At 32.3% G+C, this 27,692-nt stretch overlaps 2 protein-coding genes and 1 long non-coding RNA gene across 5 annotated transcripts; all 3 read right to left on the bottom strand.

Annotated features, from left to right (window-relative positions):
• On the bottom strand, positions 1–7,771 carry LOC136987925 (zinc finger protein 271-like). Its single transcript, XM_067285695.1, has 5 exons — positions 7,760–7,771; positions 7,217–7,339; positions 3,739–3,877; positions 2,112–2,330; positions 1–1,859 (listed from the first exon to the last, which is right to left on the bottom strand). The coding sequence occupies exons 1-5, from the start codon at positions 7,769–7,771 to the stop codon at positions 73–75; spliced, it is 2,280 nt and encodes a 759-aa protein (XP_067141796.1). The 3' UTR covers positions 1–72.
• Positions 3,815–26,532, bottom strand: LOC136987933 (tigger transposable element-derived protein 1-like). 3 transcript variants are annotated; one of them, XM_067285703.1, is made up of 6 exons: positions 26,401–26,532; positions 24,180–24,328; positions 7,935–9,716; positions 7,760–7,852; positions 7,217–7,339; positions 3,815–3,877 (listed from the first exon to the last, which is right to left on the bottom strand). In XM_067285703.1, exons 1-3 carry the CDS (start codon positions 26,414–26,416, stop codon positions 7,980–7,982), a joined length of 1,902 nt encoding a protein of 633 aa, XP_067141804.1. In that variant the 5' UTR covers positions 26,417–26,532; the 3' UTR covers positions 3,815–3,877; positions 7,217–7,339; positions 7,760–7,852; positions 7,935–7,979. The 3 variants fall into 3 exon arrangements, with proteins under 3 accessions (XP_067141804.1, XP_067141805.1, XP_067141802.1); XM_067285704.1 differs by having other exon boundaries at positions 7,760–9,713; XM_067285701.1 differs by having other exon boundaries at positions 7,760–9,716.
• On the bottom strand, positions 17,302–22,647 carry LOC136987916 (uncharacterized). Its single transcript, XR_010882697.1, has 3 exons — positions 22,453–22,647; positions 17,681–17,877; positions 17,302–17,609 (listed from the first exon to the last, which is right to left on the bottom strand). It is a non-coding gene; the product is annotated as an uncharacterized lncRNA (long non-coding RNA).
• Positions 26,533–27,692: the final 1,160 nt, after the last annotated feature.

Consider the following 27,692-nt stretch of genomic DNA (forward strand, 5'->3'; position numbering starts at 1 on the left):
TAATTTATAGAAATGGTTTTATTTTAAATTTCATTGAATCGACGTCTTCTTGTATTTTTCTATCAAAACTTATCACTGAATGATATAATAATACGAGGAAGGAACAATTACATTATATGGCACGTTCCAAACAACACCATTATTAAGCTGAGGTGTTGGTAAAATAAATATTACGGAACTAGAATTCTGCAAATGATGGCACCTCAGATGCTCCGAAAGATCCTTCTCGGTTAAGTAACAGTTTCTGCAAAAGTTGCACTGATAATACTGTGACGTATTTACAAAAATGTTTCCTAGTTGATTGTCTCCGGCACCAGATCCCCAAAACTGGATATTTGGCTTGTTGCTGCAGTGTTTTTCGTGGCTTCTCAACTTTGAGATCATCCTGAAATTCTGCTTACATATAGTGCACTGAAAAGTTTTCTTTCTGCATCCAAATTTTTGATGTTGTGCTATAGTTTTTGCTCTATAACTTTTATTACAAAATTTACACTGAAAAAATCTCTCGGTGTTATGATAATTTACAGAAACAGTATTTATCCCAAAATTTTTTTCGCATGATTCGCAACAAAATAGATTTTCTTTTGAATTAGGATTTTTCCTACTTACTAAACAGGTTTTCGTAGTGAATCTCTTCTCGCAGAATCTACACTGGTATGACCTTTCTTTTGAAAAATACCTCTTGTGGTGCAATAAAGTTTTTTGGGTATAAAAGTAATTTTTACAAATTTCGCATTGGAAGGATTTGTTTTTCGAATGAATTATAATGTGATTCTTCAAATTCTTTTTAAAACTAAATGATTTTTCACAGATTTCACATTGAAAGGGCTTTTCTTTGGTATGAGTCTTTAGGTGCATTACTAAACTTACTTTTGCTTTAAAGTCCTTCTTACAAATTTCGCACCTGTAAGGCCTGTCTTCGATGTGGCATCTTTTGTGCACTCGTAAAGTTGATTTTAATTTAAAACTTTTCCTGCAAATTAGACACTCGAAAGGCCTTTGCTTGGAATGACACTGTAAATGAATTGAATAACTGTATTTTGTTTTGAATGTCTTTTTACAAATGTCACACTGATAAGGCCTTGTTTCAGAATGGCACTTTTGATGCGTAAATAAGTCTCTTTTCTGGATGAAACGTTTTTCACAAAGTTCACACTGAAATGGTCGCTCTTTGGAGTGAGAGTGAGTAGACCAATGATGCATTAAACCGGATTTCATTTTAAACTGCTTCTCACATAATCCACATTGAAAAGGCCTCTCTTCGGTATGGCACACTTGGTGAAATACTAAAGTTGATTTTGCCTTGAAACTTTTATTACATTTCACACACTGGAATGGTTTCTCATCAGAATGAAACTGGCGATGCTTTGCTAAACACGATTTTGTCTTAAAATTTCTACTGCAAAGTCTGCACCGATGCGGGCGTTCCTCGGAATGATATTTCAGATGCTGCGTTAATTTCTTTCTCATATTAAAACTCTTTTTGCAAATTTCACACTGAAAATTTCTTCCTCCAGAATGGCGTATTCGATGAATGTACAAATCTCCTTTTACTTTAAAACTCTTTTCACAAAATTCACATTGATAAGGCCTTTCTTCAGAATGGTATTTTTCATGAATTAATAAATTTGCCTTCACTTTAAACTTCTTGCTGCAGATTTGACATTGATAAGGACACTGAATCGAATGAAGTTTGCCATGTGTTAATAAACTAGACTTTAATTTAAAATTCTTTTTACAAATTCCACACTGGAATGGTTTTTTGTCAGAATGGACTACTGCGTGCACTTTTAAAACTGATTTTAATTTAAAACCTTTGCCGCAAAATTCGCATTTATATGGTCTTTCTTCAATATGACGTTTCTGATGAACAATTAAATCCTGCTCGCAGTTGAATTTCTCTTTGCATATCCAGCAATAGTATGGAATTTCTTTCCTGTGAAGTTCTTTATGTTCTCTTAAATGGAATTTGTAGAAAAAGTTTTCCTTACAGATATCACATGAAAAAGGCCTCTTTCCAATATGTACAAAAAGATGATTTGAATAAATAGCTTTGTAGGAAAAAAATTTTGTGCAGATTTTACATTGGTATCTTTCTCCTATACGAGAAGGGATAAATAAATATTTTTTTAAAAATGGCTCCTTTGAAAATTTCCTTTTACATGTGATATGTTTCTGAATTTTTAATATGGAGAAAGTCAAGGGATCTGATTTGTAGCTTTCACTCTTGTAAAAGTTCTTTCTGTTAAGACCATCACTTAACTGAAGATCACATTTACTTTCTTCTTTTTCATCTTCTGTAAATATAAAACTAATATAATTTATTTGAAATTAAATAAATATCTAGGGCTACTCATTAATTTTGTACAGTTCTGAGTCACTTTAAACCACTAAAAAAGTGCATGTGGACAGTGCGTTAATTTCTCCCCATTGTGTAATGTACTTCCTGCGACTCTCTCCTCTTCAAACTGTACATGTATTTAATGGATGGCCCCTTATAATTATTAATTACTAAAAACAAAATACAAAATTCAGAAAAACTATCGGATAAATGATATTTTATTCATGTTAATGATGCCATTTGACAATTATATTATAATCAAACAATTCTTGTAACTTAGGAATTTTATTAGAGATCTGTATTCATGGATTCATCTTTATATGATGACAGTTGTAAAATTTATTGTATAAAAAAAATGTGGCTGCTGTTCTCCACATTTACCTTGAGCAATAGCAGGCATGTAGCAACTTCAGTAAGATAGCTTGTTTTGTGAATACCCTGTTGCATGCTTTGTTATTAACTAACTAATAAAATTTTGATACAATATTTCAGAAATATGAGTGTAAAATGTAACTCATTATTGTAAAAAATTGTACATTAACAGAAAAATGTTTAAATGGTTTTATGTTTTACAATATTTTTGAACAGATTTAAACATTTTTCTATTAATTGTAAATGTGTAAGTGTTTACACATATATAGAAAATATCTGGAGTTGTTTGGGTGAGTACATATTTTCATGGAATTTTACACTTTTGTAGAGTCATGACATGTAATCTCCATAAATGTGGTAAACGAAATGTAAATACTTTTTGCTTTTGTCAGCTTGCTGTGAAGCTTATTTTGAAAATAAATCTTTGTTATAAAAATATGGCCAGGACAAATTTGAAGAATCCTTTTTAAAGATTTTTTTGTAATAAAAATAAATCTTTCATTTCGTTGGTGCACAAGAATAGTGACACAACTCAAAAAAATAGTTCCTCCAGAACAGCCACTTAAAAGTTTTGTTTCCTGTAAGGCTTTGTCACAATCTTGGATTTTTAAAATTTTCATATCTATTTTGGAAATAAATATTACTGTTTGTTCTTCCACATAAAAAATATAGGGAGTTTGCTATACATTTCTACAATAAACTCAAAATTGGAATTTTTTGAGTTGTGTCACTATTCTTGTGCACCAACCACAATATAATAAGACAAATCGTCTTATTATATCAATTAAACATAACAATGTTTTCGTACCCAAACAATTTTCTATATAATCAAAATAACTTCTGTTGTAGCAATTTTCATCTGTTAGATGACATTACCAACAATGTGTTTTTCATTAAACATAAAACCAAAAGTCTAACTTTAAACAGGGCTTAACAACCACTTTGAAAATTTTTAATTGCATCTTTATTCAATAGACTAATGAGTAAAACATGGAACATAAAAGAAATCCAGAATTTATAGATACCTTTACTGTGTTCAGTTTTCACTTGATAACGTTTCAATTCTAAGAGATTTTCTGAAGAAACGTCATTTGAAAAGCTATGTGTAGTTTTTCTATTGAATCTGTTATCGCCATCTTCAGAGATAATATCAATTCTTTGTAACTGCTCAAAATAAAAAAAAAATATGATTATGAAATATTACACTGCATTACTTGTGACAGTTTAACTCAATTGTAAAAATAATTTAGTTTCTTTTTCTTGAATTTTATCTTAAAATAGCAGGATTATCTTTGTGTGAGAACCTTGGCTAGTATTTTGTTAATTTAGGACATTTAATTGTTTAATGTTCATTCAAAGAAAAGAAAAGTAAGCCCAAGATGACAAATACAACAAAGGAAGTTTGCAAGATTTTCTCTTTGATAACCTTTCCTTCATAAATGACATCTTTCAGCAAAACCTACTCATCAAAGAAACTTTTGCCAAAAATTGATGATTGGATTAGCTCCCTGTTTAAGTTCAAATTTGGGCATAAGAATAGAGGGGGCAAGACCCCAAATAAAAGGAATGGCGAGAGGTCACACACAGAGAGTTTGTCCATTCTTTTATCAACTTGATGACTAATCATTCATTGCAATACTCTGCTGCTGCTGACCTTTTCGGTCACCTGTCTTATTTACTGGATCCTTGCTGCTACTTCTGGGTTCTCTGTCTTTCAACTCCCTCCTCTATCCCTTACCTGTAAGCAGCTGTCAATAAATTATGTCCACATTTTTCTTGAAAGTTTTATATCTCTTCCCCATACTAGAAGATCATTGGTTTTGGGATTTATTTGTGATCAACTCCTACAAATGAGACTGTTTAAGTATCAAGCCAAGAATGAATACGTCATAAATTTGCACTAGGCTCCCCGAACCCTCCACCTAAACTTTGTTCTCATACAACAACTTCCCAGACTCTCAGCGATTGCCAGAAATCAAGGTAATACAGGTATTTATTGCCATATGCGTAATTATAACTGCTCTCTCTCAAGGATAGGCATGTAAAATTGCTTTAAACTCACTCTATTTGTTTTACATGTATTTAGGATAAGATTGAATGAAATAAATGTTTGTTGTTTAATTGCTAACCAATCTACAGTGCATTACTTCTGGGTTCTCTGTCTCTCAACTCCCTCCTCTATCCCTTACCCATAAGCAGCTGTCAATAAATTATGTCCACATTTTTTTTGAAATTTTTATATCTCTTTCCCATTGTCCCAGTTTGTCCAAGTTTCTGTAACCCCTCCCCTCTTTGGATGTCCAACAAAAGTCAATCCCCTCAAAACCTTTAATATTTTATGAATGATATAATGCATAAACTGTATAAAATTTAATGATATAAAATGGATGTCCACTGAAGTTCAATCCTCCTTTGTCTGAATTGTCATAACCCCTCCTCCCAGTGTGGCCATCATTTATGGACAGCCCTAAGTTTCCTAATATGCAACTGCTCATGCATTTATTGAAAGTTTCCTGTGAGCCAGAAGTAACAAGTAGTGGCAGAGCTAACCTGAAGAGCACTGTTGACCTTTTACATTTGCACTAAAAATTTGAGATTAAATAAACATAAAATCAAAGATTAACAGTAGATAAATTAGTATTAAATTATATTGTACAAATGGCTGCTTGAACAACCAACAAATAATTAAATAATAACTTTGCATATAAAGGTTTGAGAGTGGTTATAGAAGTTGAAATCAGTTTGTGATAAAAACAATATAAAGATTAAGCATTGGGCTTTTGGGCAAGCTAAAACTGTATATTAAAACAAACTGCACATTAATTAAGAAGAACAGAGTTACTCTAATTATGTAAATCATAATAGTAATAACTTAATTAAATAAATAAATTGAAAAAATTTTCTCAATGCTTTCATTTAACTTAACAATATTCAATTATTTAAAATTCATTATTTGATTAATATGTTTCAAAAGGTAAGGTCATTAGATTAGGGAACAATGCTTTAACAATATTTTTTATGAGTTTTAAAAAAGTAAAGATTTCCCCACTAGATTTGACACTACTTTGAGTTTCTATAATTGAGTTTAAGTTAAGTATGAATTCTTTGTTTTATATCATTGATATAAAAAAGCAACTCATACAAGGAATTCATACCACTGTGGTGAAAATATAACCGTACTAGTTATTATATGACATTCAACATTTTAGAGGCATCCTAAGACATGCTCGCATGAGAAAAGGTGGGCATTTTTAACATCCACTCCATTAATTAATTATCAAATATCGTTTGACAGCTTGTTTTCAGGAGGTACAGTACTTTATCCTGTTAACACAGAGCATTTATCTGCTCATTATTCCATTGTTAGTAATTAAAATGATCACAGTTTCTTATGCATTCTCTTTATTAAACCAAAAAGCAATAAAACTTTCTAAACATTATTTACTCTATACAAACTCCTATTTACATCTGGATGTATTGCTTGATAAAGCAGCTTTAATACAGCTGGATAAGCAAAATAATGACAGACTGTTTTGTGAGAATCCGAATATACGATTAATTTATTTTTCTAAAATCTAAAACTTGATGTAATATTTCATCATTAAATTATGCACTTTTCCACCTTTTGTGGGAAATTTGGGGAGAACAAGGAAGTAAAACTTCCTTTCACAACCGTTTACTTCCTAAGAAAATTACTATTGCATTCGATGACTAAACTCCTAACTCGACTCATCGTCAGATGATCATAATCCGAACTCCAAATTGGAGAAAATTTCTGAATTTAATGGTTTTACACATCTGATTTGAGATGAATTTGGCCGTTCCAGCCAGTTCTCCAGAACTTTTATCTGTGCCTAGTCTCCTCTGATTTCCCAACCTCTGCATCTCATTCGAATCATCAAAGAAAGCAAGAACAGCGATTATATTTAGAGGTATTATGTCAAACTTTATGGAAACTCTCTCTCGCAAAGATTAGAGAATTTAGGAGTCGTTTATCTCTTAGTTATTATAAACTCTTGTATTTTATTTTAGTTATCTTTATTAAATTTTGTTGTTTCTTTATTAAAATGTTCTCAATGTCAGTTCAATCAAAATCAGACACCTATCAACTGATCCACAATCTCCCCACTTACAAGAAATCGAGCCCTCCTTTTTGAATGAATGAATTTTAATATCGCACGTTATGACACAAATATAACTATCCTAACTGGTGTCAGCAGGGATCTCACAATCCTGTGACAAATTCTAACGTATAGCCATCCAGTGACAAAGTGAGCGGTTCTTATTGAATCATTACCAATTAAGTGTCAATAGAATATCCCTATTGACCCAGTTCTCAGTTTCACCGTGTCATTGGCTTGCTCATCCAGCTGTATTAAAGCTGTTTTATCATAAAAAGCATCCTTGTCTACTCAATGCATTATTTATGCTACATAAACTCCTATTACTTCCTGGTCCATATACCCTCATCTTTTGAAACACCTCATATAAAAACACACTTACATTATCAGAATCCAAATATTTTAAAGTAATTTCAGTTCCATTTTCTTTTAAATCTAACTGATTTAATTCAGTATTCTCTACAGAATCAGCATGCCAATGAGGTTCAGTTTTGATATTCTGTACCTGTAAAATGTTAAAAAAAAAATTTGAAAAATTCACAAAATATATTAAAAACTGAAAGTTTATAAAATAAATAAAGAAGTTAAAACAGATTTCCAGAGTAATAATAAATTTTTTAATACGTTAAGACATTTTATAAAAAAAATTATAGTAATATTGTAGCATTGCTAATAATTACTGTAATTTTAAATATTAAATAATATTAGATCACATCACTCAAAATCTATTAATGATAAAGTGATTTAATACAAATGATATAAATTAATATATTTTAAATCTAATCGATTAGATAATTTCAAGTTATCAAGTAATAATTATGTATTTATTTAGGTTAAGATGTAAATATAAAAGTTACATAAAGATTATATAAAGTCAGAAAATACAGATGAAAATAAAATTTTTAAATACGATGGTGCCTCATACTTTGAATTTCATTTGTTTCAGGAGACCATCTGAATTCTGAATTGCCCTCTGTGTTGAACTCTGAATTGAATCTTAACAACACAATTAAATGCCCTAAATAATAAATTAAAACATGAAAACAATGAATAAAATATGTAAATACTGTATAATGAAATGAAAATTACATTTACTGTACCTTAGTGAGTTGTTAAGATTCCAATGTGGCTGGTGGAGAGGATGGTTAATTGTTGGAAGGGGAGTCAGTTTCCATAAACACACCAAATAATTGTTCCTCTGGTGTTCTCTCACTTTTCTGCCTCTTAGTTTTACTGGCTGAGGGATTAGGTTTGCTTTCCTGGTTTTCTTTAGAGAAGAACCTTTCCAATGTAGTTTGGTGTCGACGACGTTTCTGGATGTTCCTAAAGTAGGCCATTACTTTGTTATCAAAGAAGTTGATGCTCCTATTCACTGCTGCTATGTTAGGGTGCCATTTCTCAACAATGGCCTGTGTTCTAGCCCAAAGAGAGCACAGTTCCTTAATTTCAGTGCTGGAAATGCTGCTCTCGGCTTCTTCTTCCTCACTTGAATAAATTTCCTCTGCCATTTCTTCTATGGTTAGTTTTAGTTTGGTCTTGTGATCATCCACTAACTCCTCCACATCATCTTCACTTACTTCCAACCCCATGGACTTGCCCAGACACACAATTTCATATACCACAGACACTGGTTCAAAGTCTTCAAAGTTTGTGGCTGAAATACAATCTGGCCAGAGTTTCTTCCAAGCAGAGTTCATTGTCCTGAGAGAAACTTCTCTCCATGCTTTATTGATGTTCTTTAAGCAATGAAGGATGTTGTAATGATTCTTCCAAAAATCTCTAAAAGTCAGTTCTGTCTCATTGTTCACCTCAAAGCACATCTGAAACACAGCTTTTATATATAGTTTCTTGAAATTTAAGATGACTTGGTCCATGGGTTGGAAGAGAGAAGTGGTATTGGTGGGCAAAAACATTATCTTGATAAAGCTAAATTCATGCACCAAATCTTCCTGTAAGCCTAGAGGATGAGCAGGAACATCGTCCAGCACTAGAAGAACCTTCAGTGGTAGATTCCTTTTGGTAAGATAAGCTTTCACACAAGGTGCAAACTCCTCATGAATCCACTCAGTAAAGAACTGCCAGCTAACCGATGCTGACACGTTTGCCCTCCACATAACATTGAGCCTGCTCTTTGTTATATTGTTCTTTTTAAACACGTGTGGATTATCAGAATGGTACACAAGCAAAGGCTTTATCTTACAGTCCCCACTAGCATTACCACAAATTAGCAGAGAAAGCCTATCTTTCATAGGCTTATATCCTGGTGTAGCCTTCTCTTCTTTTGTAATGTAGGCCCTCCCAGGCAGTCTCTTCCAGAAAAGGTTTGTTTTATCACAATTGAAAACTTGCTGAGGCACAAATCCCTCTTCATCCACATACTGCTTAAAGCTTTTTACAAACTTCTCATCTTCTCCCACATTAGCAATCTCCTCATGCATCACAACACCATGGATTCCGGATCTTTTCCGAAATTTATTGAACCACCCTCTACTCCCCTTAAACTCTTCACTTTCAACACTGGTTCCAGGTGTGCGTTTCTTAATGTCATTATGCAACTGCTTGGCTTTCTCACAAATAATCCTTACAGAAATAATATCCCCAGCGGACTGCTTCTCATTTATCCACACAAGGAGACGTTTTTCCATCTCCTCAATAATATGTGATCTCTTGGAGGTTAATGTCGTTACACCTTTAGCCACATTTGCTGCTTTTATTGCGTTCTTGTTCTTAAGAATGGTGCAAACTGTTGACTTTGGCATCTTGAACATGGCTGCTAGATCCTTCACACGCATACCGCTTTCGTGCTTTGCAATAAGTTCCTTCTTCATTTCAATTGTTGATATTACAATCTTTCTTTTAGGCTTCATTGTTTCCACATTCTTCTTGGATACCATGGTTAATAAATAAATAAGCATTGTATATATATATATAAACACAACAAAAATGTTTGGTTGTATGCACCAAACTATTTTTTATCTATACAGCCAAACATAAGAATAAAGTAAAAAATGCATGAGAAAACATGAGCATATCAATTTTCTCAGTTGTCATCAGAAATGCTTTCACAGTGAGAGTAAATGACAACTTGGATACACAACAGATGGCATTATGCAGTGTGTGCCTTTTTCACTGAACATGCAGTTTGAATGCAGAAGCATTGCTTGAATTCTGAATCAAATTTCTCTTGAATTTAGGATTCAAACTCTGGAACATTGGAAGTATGAGACACCACAATATTTTGTTATTTTAACTATATTTGGGCTTATGTCTTTGTTCTTTCACTTGATGCGGGTTACCTTGTTCTTGTTTATTTTGCATTAAAAAGTACTATTCTCAAACATTTTTGAATAAAGAACAAAGGAAAAATTGTTAAGGGAAACCTAGATATAAAAAAATTTACAAAACAAGGATATAAAAGAGGAAGTGCTTGAGATTAAAACATGAGTTGTTCTTATATATGTATGTGGGTAGATCAGATTTGTGACACTCTGACTAGAATGAGCAATCATATATAAAAAAACCATCAGCATATCAGAAAGACGTCTCTCATATAGCATCAACAGGAAAGATTTGGATTTGAAAGACGAAGAAGAATTGTAAAAGAAGACAGGTGAAGGAGTGAGAGAAAGCATTTTTTCTGTTTATTACTATAAACAGAAAGAATTGTCATCATTATAAACCTGCTGAAGAGGGACCTTAAGGTCCAAAACACAGTGTGTATGGGTGAAAAACCAAGTGAAAAATAAAGATTTTGTTTTTCTGAATAATATCTCTATTTGCAAAAGCTGAAACAACACCAGTATAATAAGTCCTATTAATATATTAACTAAGTCCAACGTAGATAATGATATAATAAAAATTTTAATACGGAAAGGACATAGAGACAAAATAATCGACAGCAGAAATGTTCATGACCTACTACAATGGGTGTAAACACAGTTGGAACCTTATCATAGCCATAGACCAGGCATGTCAAACATGTGGCCCGCCAATACATAGGTTGCGGCCCGCCGAGACTTTTTAAAAATTTTTAAATACTGAGCTTTGACACTTCAAGTTGGAAAGTTTGAACTTTTTGGTTGATGCTGGCGTTGCTTGTGGTCGCGTGATCGCTCTGGATGCAGCACGCTGGCGCGAGGTGCCAAATGAAAAGCAGCGGCCGAAGCCGAACGGAAATAAAAACACAAAATGATTAGAAACATGATAGAATGTGGAGCGATCTAATCTGACACACAACACGTTTGTGTGGCCGTCAGTCATACTGATATTTGTATATTTGTACATATTTTATTATATTATGTTAGGCTTAAGAATCTTTCTTTGTTCTTTGTTCTAACTGTTCTAGAAATTGTTGATGAAAACTTACAAATGGAATTAATTGAAATCCAATGCAATAATTTGCTGAAGCAAAAATGTATGGAAGTTGGAATTCCAGATTTTAATAAGCCTACATATTTATCTGTAGATCGGTTTCCTAAAATGTTATCGTTTGTTACGCGTATACTAGCTATGTTCAGAAGCACTTACTTATGCAAGCAACTATTTTCTTTAATGAAAAGTAACGAAAATTCATAAAGGTCAAGATTAACCGATCAACATTTATCATCAATTTTAAAAATTTCATCAGCTGAATATATTCAACCAAATTTTGATGACTTGCTTTGTGAAAAACGTTGTCAAATATCTTCTAAAAAGTGATACTAAACTGTGACTTTGTTTATTTCTTATTATATCTTTTATTTTCGTTTTTTATAAAAAATATAAAATATTTATAGTTTAAGTTTAAAAAATAACATGAAATACAAAATGTCTATGTATGTATAATATACAATACCTTGAGTCTAATAAATACATAATATAATCATTCTAAAAGTTGTATTTTATTAATTTTTTGAACATTGAAAACATGCGGCCCTGACTTAATACAAAATAGATCACGTGGCCCGTAATATCATATGAGTTTGAGATGCTTGCCATAGACCATGCCTATAAGAGTAAAAAAAGTCAAAGGAACTAATGGTCTGTTAGCTTATTTTATGTTTAAGAATAGGCTAATGGCCTACATGTTAGGATTAATGGAGCTTGCAATGTGATTCTGACCATGTCCTGGAAATAGTAGGTGCAATGGCATTTCTCATGTTTTATGAGTTTTTAGTCATCTCTAGTAAAGTGGGAAAACAGCTGATTTTTTTCACTTTTAAATTTTACCCCATTTTTGAGGGTCTTCAAAAGTCCAGTATATCCCACCCAAAATCAGCCTATCTTGCAAAAGGTCACATACAGATTATCAGTTCCTTTTAACATTTTCATTCCTATGAGCATGGTCTAAAGCTTGAATTAGATCCCAACCACCACATTCAGAGTTGCATTTGTACCCTACAAAAGTATAAAAATATCCTTTATTATGACATTTATCTAAATCACAAGACAACTAACTCAATAACACAAAACTAGCAAAATGAACACACACAGAGAACTCAATTTAACACAGCAAACATTTTCCTCCATCTTGAATAGATATCTTCGTGCTAACATTCAGAAATAGAACCGCACATTAAAGTTTGAAGATGGAGCTGCTTCACATATGTTCTTTCTGCTGGATTTGGGTTATTTGGTTACTTGTCTCATGTAGTTAATCCATCAAGAATTTAACAAAAGTTTTCTCAGCAACATTTTCAAAATAAAATTCAGTTGATAAAGTTAATTATTTGCAAACAGCATAACAAAATCATCCAAAAGTATACAAATATACTGTAAGTGAACTTGATAGTAATAAGAATAAACACAATTATTAAAACTAGAAAGAATTCTATTTATTTCTTATATAGAATAATACACAGGTCAATTTACTGAGGACTAAATACTTATGTGAAATATTGTATAAAATGAAAAGTTAAGCATGAAACAAACAGCAATTGTTTCATTATGAAGCAGTCAACCAAGTTATGTTTTACATCAAGCATCATTTAAATGTGACTATGCAATTGCAAGGCATCAAAGAAACTGTTTAGTCTTGAGTAAACCCTGCAGTATTGTTCTTTTAATGAATCTCAAAAATAAACTTTTGTCTACAGTCTCACTAATCCTAGGGCTGCCACCAGTGAAAGAACAATGCAAAAAGAGCCTACTATGAGATGGCACTCCATTTCATAGTAAGCTCTTTTTGCATTGTTCTTTCACTGGTGGCAGCCCTAGGATCACTACAAGTTGGCACCAACTCAACAGCACATAACAGGGACAATAAAAAATAGGAGAGGAGAAAAAAGACATCAAGAAGAGCCAAAAAAGATATCAAAAAGGGCATGTTTTTTAAAAAATGATCGTTTGAATATCTTATATTATTTTAAATAAAAACTCAAGACTACATTGTTGTAGACTTACATATACAATTGTCTTGTACACAGTGCGGCAATTAAATTCCGGGACTGAAGCTATATCTCAGCAACCAGTAGCAACATCTGTTTAAATTTTATGTCATATGAAGTTTGGACATATATGAACATAACCTAAAACTTTTATTTAAATCAGTTGACATTTATCATTGTTTTTGATATTTTGTTTATCAGTTTATTTTGTTACATGTCGGAAAACAATAATGGAACAACGTGCTGTTATTAAATTTCACACTAAACTTGGCACAAGTGCCACAGAAACGTTCAAAATGATGCAAAAAGTGTATAGAAGTGAGTGTTTATCACGGTCAAAGACTTTTGAGTGGCACAAGCAATTTTTGGAAGGCAGACAATCACTGGAGGACAACAAACGTGTGGGAAGGCCAATAACAATTCGAACAGCAGATTCGATTCAAAAAGTGCAAGAATTTGTATCCAACGATCGCAATGCAACACTGAGAATGATGGAACAGGCATTAAACATTAACAAAGAGACAATACGACAAATTCTTAAAGAAGATCTGGGCAAAACAAAGGTCTGTGCTAAATTTGTTCCGCACACACTAACCAAAGAGCAAAAATTGATGAGACTAGAACATTCCAGAGAGATTGTACGAGCAGCGAATAACAGCTCAACCTTCCTCAAATCAATTGTTACTGATGACGAGACCTGGTGTTTTCAATATGACCCATAAACAAAACGACAAAGTGCCGAATGGAAGTCAAAATCATCACTTTAAGCCAAGAAAACACGAAAAGTTCCATCAAAAATCAAGATGATGTTCATTGTTTTCTTCGATAGCAAAGGCATCATCCACCGTGAGTTCGTCCCACAGGGTCAAACAGTTACCGTTGCTTTCTACTTGGGAGTTTTACAACGATTAATGAGAAGAATTCGTTGAATTTGACCAGAATATCGCAATTCTGATGACTGGTGTTTGTTACACGATAGTGCACCGAGTCACACATCATTGATTGTTCGTCAATTTTTGGCACGAAATCAAGTCTGTGTGTTGAATCATTCGCCGTATTCCCCCGATTTAGCACCATGTGACTTCTCTTTATTTCCAAAAATGAAAATGAAGTTGAAAGGATGCATTTTTAATGATATTGAAACCATCCAAAGAGAGTCTACGCGCATATTAGAGGCAATACCGAAAATTGAGCTTGAGCAGGCATTTGAATCACTATTGAATCGCTGTAAAATGTGTATTGAAGCAGGAGGAGAGTATTTTGAATAATTTAATAAAAGGATTTGAATAAAATTGTTTTGTTTCATTTTTATAGATCCAGTCCCGGAATATAATTGCCGCACTGTGTATATATAAGTCTACAAATATATTAATTGCACATAGTTTGATACCACAGTAATTGTGGTAAAAAGTTATTTATTATCTGCAATTTTATTCATTTGTTACTTTGAGTTTGAGTCTTTTCTGTAACAATACAGGTTATAATTGGTTTAAGGGAAAATAAAGGATGCATTAGTAATTTATCAAAGTTCTTACAAACATTATTGAACAATTTTATTTAAATAACAAATCATTTATTTACAAAAAAAAACGTTAAAAATGGCATCCAACAGCTTGAATACAGGCTTCAGCTCATTGACATAAGGATAGATGGAATTTTTCTGTTCAAACATTCCTGAGCAATTTTTGATTGAATTGCAACTATCTTCAATTCATTGCTGGAGTTCTACAAGATTCAGAATCTCTGCACCATACAACATAGATTTTAAATGGTCTAAAACAAAAAGTCTAGGGAATTCAGATCAGGTGGCTGTGCAGGTCAAGCAACACTCCCACTTCAACCTATCCACTGTTGAGGATAAGTGGTATTGAGGTAAGTTCTGGACAACAGGTTGAAAAGTGCAAGTACACCATCATGCATGAACCAGATGTCCTGTCAGATCATTACAGGCACGTCTTCAAATAATTGCCATAAAAAGTGTTCCAAAAAGTGCTGATAAGGACCAACGACGGTCATTACAATGCAGGCTGGGGACACATTAATTGCCCACGTCCTCCCAAAGGCACTCAACCGGCCATCGCAAACCCCGGCAAGGCGTATATATATAAATAAACAACAACTAACCCGTTATATATAAAGACCAACAACTGCCGAATTATCGGGCTAGCAAATGGCTATAGTAATATTAATAATTTAAGTCCGGGTAGCGTAACTGGTAACCTGTCTGCACGGATAGCAGAAGTTGCGGGTTCGAGTCCCGCTTTGGGCCGATTCTTTTCTTCCAGTTAGGCCTAAATTTATTTAAATTATTTAATTAAAATTCTAATTATTAAATTTAGCAAGAGATGGCGCCTAATGCCTAACTCTAGTACCAAATTAACTTAAATTATTAATATTACTATAGCCATTTGCTAGCCCGATAATTTGGCAGTTGTTGGTCTTTATATATAACAGGTTGTTTATTTAGTGCTGATAAGTAAAGCCAGTTGGGTTGCTGAAATAATATATTAGGTCCAATTAAATAATCATTAACAATTCCTCACAAAACATTTACAGAAAATTGCTGCTGATGACATCATACAATACAGAGGTTGAGGCACACATATTCAGCCCAAAATGTGAACAGCGGACGGATGAGCGCCACCATCTGGCAATTCTATGCGGTCAATAATGGTCTTTGCTCCGTCTAGAATGGTGAGTAGACAATCGAGTTAAACTTCTTTATTTTTTTATGTTTGTGATTAAAATTATGACCTATTTTATTAAAATAATGATTATTTAAGCATTTATACATAACATTGTAAAAACTAGATGATTTTAATTCAGAAATTATTTAATTATTTAATATTTTTTAATGTCATGTGAAGTGACCACACTCTCTAAGGCTGTGTTCACTTTTTCTTTTTTTTCATTTTCACACAGTAAGCATTTAATTAAAACTATATTTGTAGTCTAGTGATGAGGTATTACTGTTGTTGGATCAGTATGAATGTGATCAAGAAGCCATTTTATTACATCATATCACTATAGATATACCTGTGAAAAAAGCAAGAATGAATTTAAATAAAATGACTGATTCTCATTGCTTGTTTTATTTTCGGTAAGTGATATATTTATAAATTAAAGTAAATATTTAAAAAAAAGATTAATACTTATAAAATTTTATAATTTTAACAGGTTTTCAAGAGCTGATTTGTTTCATCTGCATTCTGCTTTATGTCTTCCATCCGTTATCATTTCTGAAAATGGATCATTCTCGCTTGGAATTGACGCATTATGTATTTTATTATGAGGATTAGTTTATCCTAATAGATTTGATGATATTTGTTTTGTTGGGAGAACAAAAACTGAACTTTCACGATTTGTGCACGAAACACTAAATATTATTTACAATAGCCATTCCAAATTGTTATTGAATATCAACGAAATAAAACTAACAAGAGAAAAATTAAAATTATTCAGCCAAGCAATAGCAGCAAAAGATTTTCCTTTGACAAATTGTTGGGAGTTCATAGATGGAATGGCACGTCCTATTTGTCAACCAAAAACGCATCAAAGCGGGGCTGTAAGTATTCAGTGGCTGTAAATGTATACATTGTTTGAAATTTCAATCAGTGGTTACACCCGATGGTATGATTGCTAATTTATCTGGACCAATAGAAGGAAGACGTTGTGACAGTGGAATGTTAAGAGAATCTAATTTGTTAGAGCACTTGACTGCAATTCCTTGTTCTGAGAACGGGACCCAATTTGTTTTATATGGAGATTCTTGTTATCCTTTGTGTCAACACCTCATTACACCATTCTGAGGTGCTAGTTTAACACCTGAGCAACAAGTATTTAACTCCAGGATGAGTTCAGTAAGAGTGTGTGTGGAATGGGTATTTGGGAAAATAATTCAAATATTTGCTTTTCTAGATTTAAAAAAATTTTGAAATTGTATCTTCAGACTGTTGGTAAACCGTACATTGTTGGTGCACTACTTACAAACTGTCACATTTGCTTATACGGTAGTGCAACGTCAGATTATTTTAATCATTTACCCCCGAAATTGGACAAATACTTAGAATGTAATCAATAAACAAATAAAGAATTTCTTCAATTTTATAAAAGTTTTTATTCAATTTTTATTCAAAGTTTTCAAAAGTATTTCTAATAATGCTTCTCTTTCTTTTCTCTCTAAATCATATTTTTCTAAAAACATTCTTCTTTCCTCTCTATCCCGCTTAAGTCTTGCTTCTCTCTCCCTTCTCTCTAAATAAAATTTTGCCTTTTCTTGTTCCAGTTTCAATCGTTCTTTATTTAAATTTAATTCTTCTTGTTTCAACTGATGCTCTTGGTCTTGCTTGCTTTGTAAGTATGAGACAAGAAAGTTATGCTTTCTTTCTTTTGAAAAGTTGGTATCTTCATCTAAAAATAATATATTTTTAGAAATGTATAATTTTTGTAGTAATTATATTATAAAGAATTTTTAAATTTACCAGATGGAGACTCGGGGGATGATTCTTATAAAGATGCCGTGGCCGCATCCGTGACTTGCTGCCCAAGCAAGGTTTGTGGTGTTGATTTCTTGGTTGATATCTGGGCCTCATATTTTAACTTTTTATTTCTTGTAGAAGTTGATTACGTTCTGTAAATTCCTCTTCTGTTCCAGATCTTTGTAAATGGCTTGATCATTCTGAGAAGAAAACTATGATGAACTATTTCATAATGCACAGCTATAAAAATTTTATCAACACTTCACATCACTTGCTAAAAAATTGAATAATTAAATAATTTCTGGATTAAAATCGTCTCTTTTTTACAATGTTATTTGTAAATGCTTAAATAATCATTATTTTAATAAAGTAGGTCATAATTTTAACCCCAAACACAAAAAATTGAAGTTTAACCAATCGTATACTCGCCATTCTAGACAAAGCGAACGCTATTATCGACCGTATAGAATTGCCAGATGGTGGCACTCAGACCATCCACCGTTCACATTTTGCACTGATACGTGCACCCCAACCTCTCTATTTATACTTCTAAAAATAGGGTATGTTCTACAGTCTGTTACAAAAGTATAAGAACACCATAAATTTTGTTTTTTAAAAATTTATTTTGAAACTATTACTGGAAATATTATTTAATTATTTTTTATCATTATTTTAATTATTTTATCAGGTTTTTTTTGCATTTCATAAAGCAGCGTAAATTTTTTTTCACAAATATTCATTTTTTATATATTCAACTTATATCATGTTTAACATCCAGGAATGAGAGAGAAGTTTTGAAGCTTATAACTAAAAAAAACATGTCAACGAGGCAAGCTGCTGCTGAAATACCAATAGATGTATCTCATGCAACTGTTTGGAGAACGTTAAAAAACTATGACAATGTAAAATACTTAAAAATGAAGTTGAAACCACCTTTAACTGCCAAACACATATCAATGCATTTAAATTGGGCTAAAGACAAGATGGGATGGACTGAAGAATGGCAAGAAATAATGTTTAGTGATGAGAAGTTTAATTTATATGGCCCTGATGGGTTTTCATATTATTGGCATGATTTAAGAAGAGAAAGCAGAGTTAAAATAAGCCAGTAACAAGGGGCTGGGTCTGTAATGATTTGGGGTAGTTTTGGAGGTAAATAGGATAGATGGGAAGGTAAAACTAATTTAGTATTTGTTGACAAAAATATGATTACATTAAGTGCATTAATTGGAGGTCATAAATGATAGTTTCAACAAGATAATGCTCCCATTCATGTCTCAATATCATCAAAAAATTGGTTTAAAAAAGAAAATATTGATGTAATATTGACTGGCCTTCATGTAGTCCAGATTTAAATCCCATTGAAAATTTATGGAGATTTTACCAGCCATTGTTTTTTAAAATGGGAAACAATATGAATCTGTAAATCAATTGAAAATTGCAATAATGGATACATGGGATGAAATTAAGAATGAACAATTAAAAAAATAATGAACTCCATGCCTAACAGAATTTTTCAAGTAATTGTAGCCATAGGGGGTGAAACCAAATATTAAAAGTGTTTAAAAATATATTTAAAATTTATTTTTATGTAATTTTAGAAAGTGTATCTATACTTTGGTAACAAGTAAAAAGTACTAACTTTTTTGTTGAATTTCGTCTTTAGGTAATTTTTTAATTCAATCAAAGAAGACACAGTCTGGCACACAGTCTTTTTACCTGGCGACCTAGCAGCCTCAAAGAAAAGGTCCAGTCGTCGAAAGGTGTTCTGGAACACGTAATAAGAAATAAATGGTAAATTCAAAACTATTTTTGAACAGACTGTGTTTGTTACTTAAGTGTATTCTCAACTGTTTTTTATCTTCTGATTTTCCTGGGATTCATCGAATAGCACTCTATTTCGGCTATAACTTCAATTGACTTTGAAAAAATGGGGAAGTTCATATTATCTCCATACGACAATAACCGTAAGTAATCATTCGGGACATCAACGCTTGTTAAATTTATAATTAATTTATTTAACCATTCTTCTTTATCTGCTATTGAAGGGTAATCAAATTTTTTCGTTAATTTAATACTCTTCTTTACATTATACTGATCATTAGTATTCATATTATTACTATTTTTGCTGTTATCAGTTTTCTTCATTAATTTAATTTTTTTAGATAATAAATACATAATAAATACATGTTTACCTTTTTTCTTTATTACAGACTTTATAATTGATCTTTCTATCTTAACTATGTCGCCATATCGAACGCTAGTCTTGATAGACTTCGGTAGCTGTAATGTTATAGACGTATGCTGTTCACGTAAAAAACATTTAAAGTAATTTCTATCGGTCTTCAATCTATCCATCTTCAGCTTCAACTCCTCTATTTCCATCTTTCTGTTATCAAACTTATTAAATAATAAACAAATATGAAGCAATGGGATCGGTTATTGTATACGTTAAAAACAATAATCTTTAAAAAATTGTAAATTTTCTAAAAATAAACGAGTTTTAAAAAACAACTCTTTTTTATCCGATTTCGAAATGAGCGAAGGACTGAGATGGACACTTTAAAAATTAACAAATATTTCTTACTTTATTGTTCATTATCCATACGTTATTATCCAAATTATCCAAATGCATTTCACAAAATCGTTTGCCTCTTCAGTGGATATTACACCTTTACAACACTGTTACATTTATATTCGATCAGACTATCCCAGCATGCATCTACAGATAAACCAGTATTCAAATTGATGACATTTGCATAACTTTTGATGCAATAATGTTCAACGATGCGTCTCGTTACAATATTTTAATATTATTTCTATTTATGATACAATTCTTATTTTTACAATGTTGATGCCACGGAGATTCGGTTCTTTTTAGTCGAACTGCCGCTTCATGCTCTTTAATACGTTGTTCAAGCTGTCTTCCTGTTTCGCCGACATAGATTTTACCTTCTGGACATGTACATATTAATTTGTAGACGACTCCCGCTATTTTCAAAGGGTCCCTTAAATGTCCTACCATTCCTCTATTCACCACATAAATACTTTTGCTTAGTCTATTTTTCTGTTCACCCACTAAGTTGACAGAACAATTTTTAAAGTTATTTCTATATTTTTCAAAAAATTTTTTAATATATGGAATTTTAATGTATAGATTATTACTTTTCTCTTTTTTTACATTATATCTACTGATGGTATAATAATTGTACCACTTACGTATTAATTGTTGCGGATAATCGTTAAGCAAATATTTTTTAAACAGGTTTTCAGTTTCAAGTTCTATATGCTTCTGCAATGTTGTTCTATTAAGAATTTTTCTTAGTTCCATCAGAAAAACGTTTCTTTTTATACCTAAAGAACAGTACAATTTATAGTTGATTACTTTATCATTATTACAACTCTTTGTATACTTGCGAAATAGTAGTGTTTTTTCTTGTCGTGTGATTGTAACATCTAAATAGTTAATTTCATTATTTCTCTCTTCTTCGTAGGTGAATCTAATATCATTATTTAAACTGTTTGCATAAGTTTCAATGTTTTTGGCTGTAGTAATATTGGAATCATACAATGTTGTTTATTATTTAATAAGTTTGATAACAGAAAGATGGGAATAGAGGAGTTGAAGCTGAAGATGGATAGATTGAAGACCGATAGAAATTACTTTAAATGTTTTTTACGTGAACAGCATACGTCTATAACATTACAGCTACCGAAGTCTATCAAGACTAGCGTTCGATATGGCGACATAGTTAAGATAGAAAGATCAATTATAAAGTCTGTAATAAAGAAAAAAGGTAAACATGTATTTATTATGTATTTATTATCTAAAAAAATTAAATTAATGAAGAAAACTGATAACAGCAAAAATAGTAATAATATGAATACTAATGATCAGTATAATGTAAAGAAGAGTATTAAATTAACGAAAAAATTTGATTACCCTTCAATAGCAGATAAAGAAGAATGGTTAAATAAATTAATTATAAATTTAACAAGCGTTGATGTCCCGAATGATTACTTACGGTTATTGTCGTATGGAGATAATATGAACTTCCCCATTTTTTCAAAGTCAATTGAAGTTATAGCCGAAATAGAGAGTGCTATTCGACGAATCCCAGGAAAATCAGAAGATAAAAACCAGTTGAGAATACACTTAAGTAAAGATCTTCATAAGTTTAAGGGTAAAGGTGCGTATAGACTGTGTTTTCTTTGATTAAATTAAAAAATTACCTAAAGACGAAATTCAACAATTAAAAATTTAAAGTTAATTCGTCACCAGAGGGACACCATCGAAATCTACATTAAACAGCGCTCTCTAAGTGGATATAAAAGTCTGGAAGTCCCTTACTGGATAGGAGAAAAACCTGAAGATGTCTGTAAGATCTGCCAGTTCCAAACTTTTTACTCTTGTTTTAACTTTGTTTCTTTAAAAAACACATAAAAAAACACCAATTTTTACCTGGCGACCTAGCAGTCTCAAAGGAAAGGTCCGATCGTCGAAAGGTATTCTGGAACATGTAATAAGAAATAAATGGTAGATTCGAAACTATTTTTGAACAGACTGTGTCTTCTTTGATTGAAGTACTAACTTCTATTATATTATTATTAAAAAATAATAAGTTTAAAAATGATATTTTTGTAATTGTCTTAAAATGTATAAAACTGTTTTCTAAAAAAAATTAAAATAAATTTTGAAAAATCACAAAATTTGTGGTGTTCCTATACTTTTGTAACAGACTGTATATTTGGGAGGCAAGATGGCCACCTACTACCTTGTCATAATATTGTAGAAGTAAAGTTGTTCTTTCCTGGCATCTTCTACCGTCAACAGTGTAATACGTCCATAAATTTTCAGATATACTTTTCCAAGCACCTTTTGGATTTTCATACACAGAGATTTACAGTCACTACTTCTCTGAACAGTAGTATGTAGTGATAACAGGAAAAACGCATTGGAACTTTCCTAATGTTTCTCGGAGGAAACACAATGCTAATTATAGAGAAAAATAATTATTTAGCATTATTAAACATCCTATAAATACTTTTAAACAGTTTAATTTGTTTATTTACCTTTGCTGGTAATCCTCCATGCCAAATGTTTCTGCCATTTTTTCAACTCATTTCCCATGAGTCAATGTGCGACGTTCACTGAGTCACATGATGTTGTGAACGAGCACCTCAATAATTTTTACTTGGACTTAAAACATCAAACGTATACTTCTGTGTGCTGTATAAGTTTAACATTTGTACTTGAGCCTCAACCTCTCTAGTAACACTATGGAATTTACTTCTGATCAGTAGTGCTTGTTTACAAATTAATAAACCCATCTTATGAAAAAAATAAGTCATTCAGAAAAGTGGAATTTTAAGCACATCGATGCAAAAGCCATTGACAAAACTCCATTCATTGAGAGTAATCATTCAAATTCAGCACCTGCATCTTCTGGACACAGCATGCATATGCTGTGCATGCAAAGTACTCCAAACCATATGACAGTTTGGAGTACTGAAAGATATCTAAGAGAAAAAGGGCAGTTATAACCCTGGTAAATGTGAGGGATGACCACCAAATGGCACCGGAATATCCAAGACTTGGCTTTTCAATTGGTAGAAAATGATCCTGGCACAACTACTAGGAAGATTAGTGCTTTTATGGTGTTAAATGCCCATAAAAGCACCAATCTTCCTAGTAGTTGTGCCATGATCCATTTACTAAGGAATAAGTTGTCTCACTTCAACTGCATTCCTGCAAGCTGTACATCAAATGTATCCTGTACAGTACATCAAATGTATATCAGCATATTCCAAAAACGTAAATTCAGACATTATTAAAAAAACAATCACTTCAGTCAACACAAACTAATTGCTGTTAACAAACAAATACAAATAATGCAAACACTTTCAACTTCAATTTAGTAAGTCAAAAGTTTATTATTATTTGAAGATATTCAAATATGGAAATTAGCATTAAAATTGGTAGTATATTTAAATGTTTAAAACATTCCACATTCAAAGATGTGCCAAGAACATTTTCAAATATGCAAATTTTGGCTAACTGTGGAACTTAGCACTAGCCTGAAGCATTTGTATAAAGTTAAGCCATATATTATTACAAAAAAAACCCTCAAAATTTAACAAATAAAATTTCAGATAATAAGTATGGATATTAAACTAATATGCAATTATCAACAAATATTTTCATACATCAGATTGCATTTCACTAAACAGGAAGTGATGTCACATTTTTTTTAATCGCTTATAACTCAAAACGAACACTTCAAATCAAAAAATGGCCCTAGTCTTTTTGATTTAAAATTACTATTTATTAAAGTACTCTGTATATATTAAAGCATTATAATTAGTAGTTATTCAGAAAGTGGATATAATGTGGATATTTATAAATAAGTTAATGCTTATGATTTCAACAGTAACAAGTTTTAAAAAGTTTTCTGTTACTTGTATAAAATTTTGTATTATTTACCAAAAATATTTTACTCACTTTTACATTATCTTCAATTGTAATATCATCATATTTTTCACATTCAATTTTAAAGTTTCTGTTGAAAATCTCAAATTCTTGTGTGGGATCATTGTCACATTCATAATCCCAGTCGGCTTCATTATCAATGATAAATTCTTCTTTCATTGCTTTAAAAAGAAATGTTTTTAACATCAATAATTTGTTTACGAATGTACTTATAAAATATAATCTTAATATGTTTTTTCATTTTTAAAACTTCATCTTAAATGATTATATTATCTATAATATTTAATTCTGGCAAATTAACATAATTATGGAGACTCCAGGTAGCAACTAACATTTATGAATGGAATTTAATAATGTCACTGCTATATACATTATTTTAAATTATTACTGTTTATTCTGAAAAATTCACAAACAACAATATTATTGCATAACCATGCAGAAACATGTCTGTCATATGTTTGATTAGGCCGCTGATGGGAGTGTCCAGATGGAGCAACAGGAGCCCATTATATCTGGCCCACACAGCTCAAAAATATTCCCGGAGTTGCATGTTTGAATTAAATCCCACATCTAAGGATGTTAGGTTGATGCCTCAATTAAAATCTTTAGGCTTGGCCATATGGCCAGCCTAAAGATTTTAGTTATCATTGGAAAGTTATAACCAGGGCCGTTGAGTTTGTATAACGTCTGGGAGTAGAGTGAGTCTTGTGGCTCTTTGGTGAGCCCACTAATTTTAATTTTTGTTAGTAAAATTAATATTAATTTATAGGAGTACGAACAATTACATACTCCAAAGTTTTCTCTGTGACTGGTGAAAAATCCCCAGTTCCACTCCATTCACGCCCTACTTATAACTTAAAACTCTTTAAGCCTGGAATAAATTACAATAAGTACTCGTTGAACCTTTAAATGCAATTCCAGGATAAATAATTAACAGTTCCCAATCTCAAAAACAAAGTCTCTAACGTTTTCGATCTACATAGGAGATCTTCCTCAGGATTCATTGAATTGGAATACGAATATTGGAACGAGATGTTTTTGAGATTGAAAACTGTTAATTATTTATCCTGGAATTGCATTTAAAGGTTCAACGAGCAGTTATTCTAGTTATAACTAATCTCTTTCACTGATAAAGCAAGCCTAATGCTGATTTCTATACATGTGTTAAATTAATATACAGCTTCCAGGAATAAGAATAAAATGAACATATTGAAAAAGATGTATTGATTTAATTTAATTATATTCATATTAGCTTAAGTATTTTTGGATCACACCTAGTAAAAATTTATTGCTTGCAAAGATGTTGAAGTACTTATTAATTATTGATAAACAGGCCATCAAAATCATACAGTTCATGAAAAATGATAGGCAAAAAGTTTGCTGGTTTCTTTAGAAACAATTTTGGGCAGAATAATTCACTTGTTTCTGTTCAATAACTCACATTAAATGATATCATCTAAACCTTGAATACATTAACCTAGTCAAGATCATTGCCAAGACTAAGAGCTACAATTCTTCTGGAAATTTAAACAATGTTCCCCATCTCTATTAACTCCAATTGATGCATGTTTATTTTCTGTTGGCATGTGACTTCTGGTGTCACATGCACTAACACCATTGGAGTAATGTAGAGATTAAAAAAGTGAACAGTAATTCTTTCATGTTTTCTTCCAAACTTTTGCAATTTCTTTTGTTTTTTACTCACAAGACAGAACACAAATATCCCAATCTGCTGTGTTTGCTAGCTGCTGCACCCATGCAAATGCACAATTTACTCAAGCCATAAGTCAAGATACAGAGAAACGTTGGAATTGGAATACCTCGGTTATCGAACAAAATTTTGAACTCCATATCTGCCCCAGTTACAGTACAATAACTCGGCTGCCGAACAAGCTACTCGGCAAGACCCAGCCACAGATCTGAGAGAGACAGATTGTCAATTCCACACACTTCCTTTGTTAAAGAAAGTCGACGGCCTAACAAATCAAAGACAGGTACCGATCATATGATACAATATTTTAATTACTCATTGCGTTCTCCTGATAATTGTCTTTAAAAAGTAAATACAAAGCGGCTATTTACGTATCCAGTCTTCTGACATAACAAATTCAAGATGGCGACTACGTAGCAGACGATTCTAATTCATCTCTATTACGTATCATTGCGAATGATATGTTTTAAATGATTTATTTAAACAAAAGTCGAATTTAACAAAGCAACAGTTATAACATACCTCTTGAATATTCCATTATTCTTTCGAATTCGCAGTAAATAAAAGAATTTCGTCACTAATAAGATAAACGGCAACCGATAAATTTTCGGCGCTCAGCGACCTCTAACGGATGCTTACTGTAATTTCGAATCGAATTGTCGACCGCGCCATCTGTCGAGGGAGAAATACGAACGAATTATCGTTCGTGCAGAATAAAAATTATTTTAAAAAAATAATAATAAATAAAAAAAGGAGAGAAATAGGTCAAACTATATTGAAAGGGTGTCGACACGCCGTCTATTGACAGACGTTGTTTCATTTCTGCACAAGCATAACCAATAATATTGAAGGTTAAATCCATATGGGAATTTTTCATTTAAGTGTTGCCAACGCTGCTTCATAATTTATTATACACCGGAGCGGCGAGTAGATTCGCTTAGTAAGTGTTGCAAGAAAATATTCCGATCGACTCTTGTCGTTATTTTTTAAATCTTTCCGCCTAAGATGGCCTTTTTTTGCCAGTCCCATTATACGTTAGATCGGGCCGAGTGACGAGAGACGGAGTCCTACGTATCTGAAACAAACAGTGGTGTGCCGTGACATTTGATGATAGGGAAGCTGTGTTTCTGTAAGAAGCCGACTTCCAGGGGCAATCAGTTAACTGCGCGTCAGTAATGGTCTAGGCTCCATTCGTACATGAGTAGTGGCTGTAGAGACAAAGACGACAAGTATCTGACAAAAATCGATTATTTTAACATAAAATAAACATATACTATGTACAAAATAGTTTGCTTTAGGACAATCAGCCGTTCAGACGTCCTGAGAGTCGATGTGGTTCTTCGATGGTCGATCGAAGGTGGTCCCGGGACAGTGGCGTTGACAAGTCTGTAAGGAACGGGGAGACTTCGTCCGTTGGCGTCGGGGACACGGTCTAAGTCCGAAGTGGCACGGGTTACAGGTTGGCACAATAGACGAGGAACTGTTTTTTTCTTTTTTTTTTGCGCGTCGACACACGTCGTTTTGGTTATTCGGAACGTTAACCGAGTGCCAGGTGTCCTGGATTGTCGGAGATTATATCAATCTCCGTTCTTTCTTTCATCCATTTTGATTGGTCGTTCTCCCTCAATCACGCTTCCCGAGTAGTTGATCCCTGGTTACTAAACGTAACGAGACTCTTACCTGGAGAGTGAGAAAAATCAAAATCGAAGACGAATTCGATCTTCCACCGATCATAGGACGACTTCCTTCTGCGATTTATGGTTTCTGCCTGGCAGTTTGATATAAACAATGAGTGTCCGACTATAAACGACTTT

This window comes from Centruroides vittatus, unplaced genomic scaffold (genome assembly GCF_030686945.1).
Source record: "Centruroides vittatus isolate TY-2023 unplaced genomic scaffold, ASM3068694v2 scaffold_2906, whole genome shotgun sequence".
NCBI lineage: Eukaryota > Metazoa > Arthropoda > Arachnida > Scorpiones > Buthidae > Centruroides > Centruroides vittatus.

Coding starts and splice junctions, on each gene's coding strand:
- LOC136987925 (XM_067285695.1), bottom strand. Junction 2,331..3,738: donor GAAAACTGAACACAGTAAAG/GTATCTATAAAT, acceptor TATTTATTTAAT/TTCAAATAAATTATATTAGT. Junction 1,860..2,111: donor AAAAAAATATTTATTTATCC/CTTCTCGTATAG, acceptor TTCATCAGAAAC/GTCATATTGAAGAAAGACCA.
- LOC136987933 (XM_067285703.1), bottom strand. Junction 9,717..24,179: donor CAATTGAAGATAATGTAAAA/GTGAGTAAAATA, acceptor ATGGTATCCAAG/AAGAATGTGGAAACAATGAA.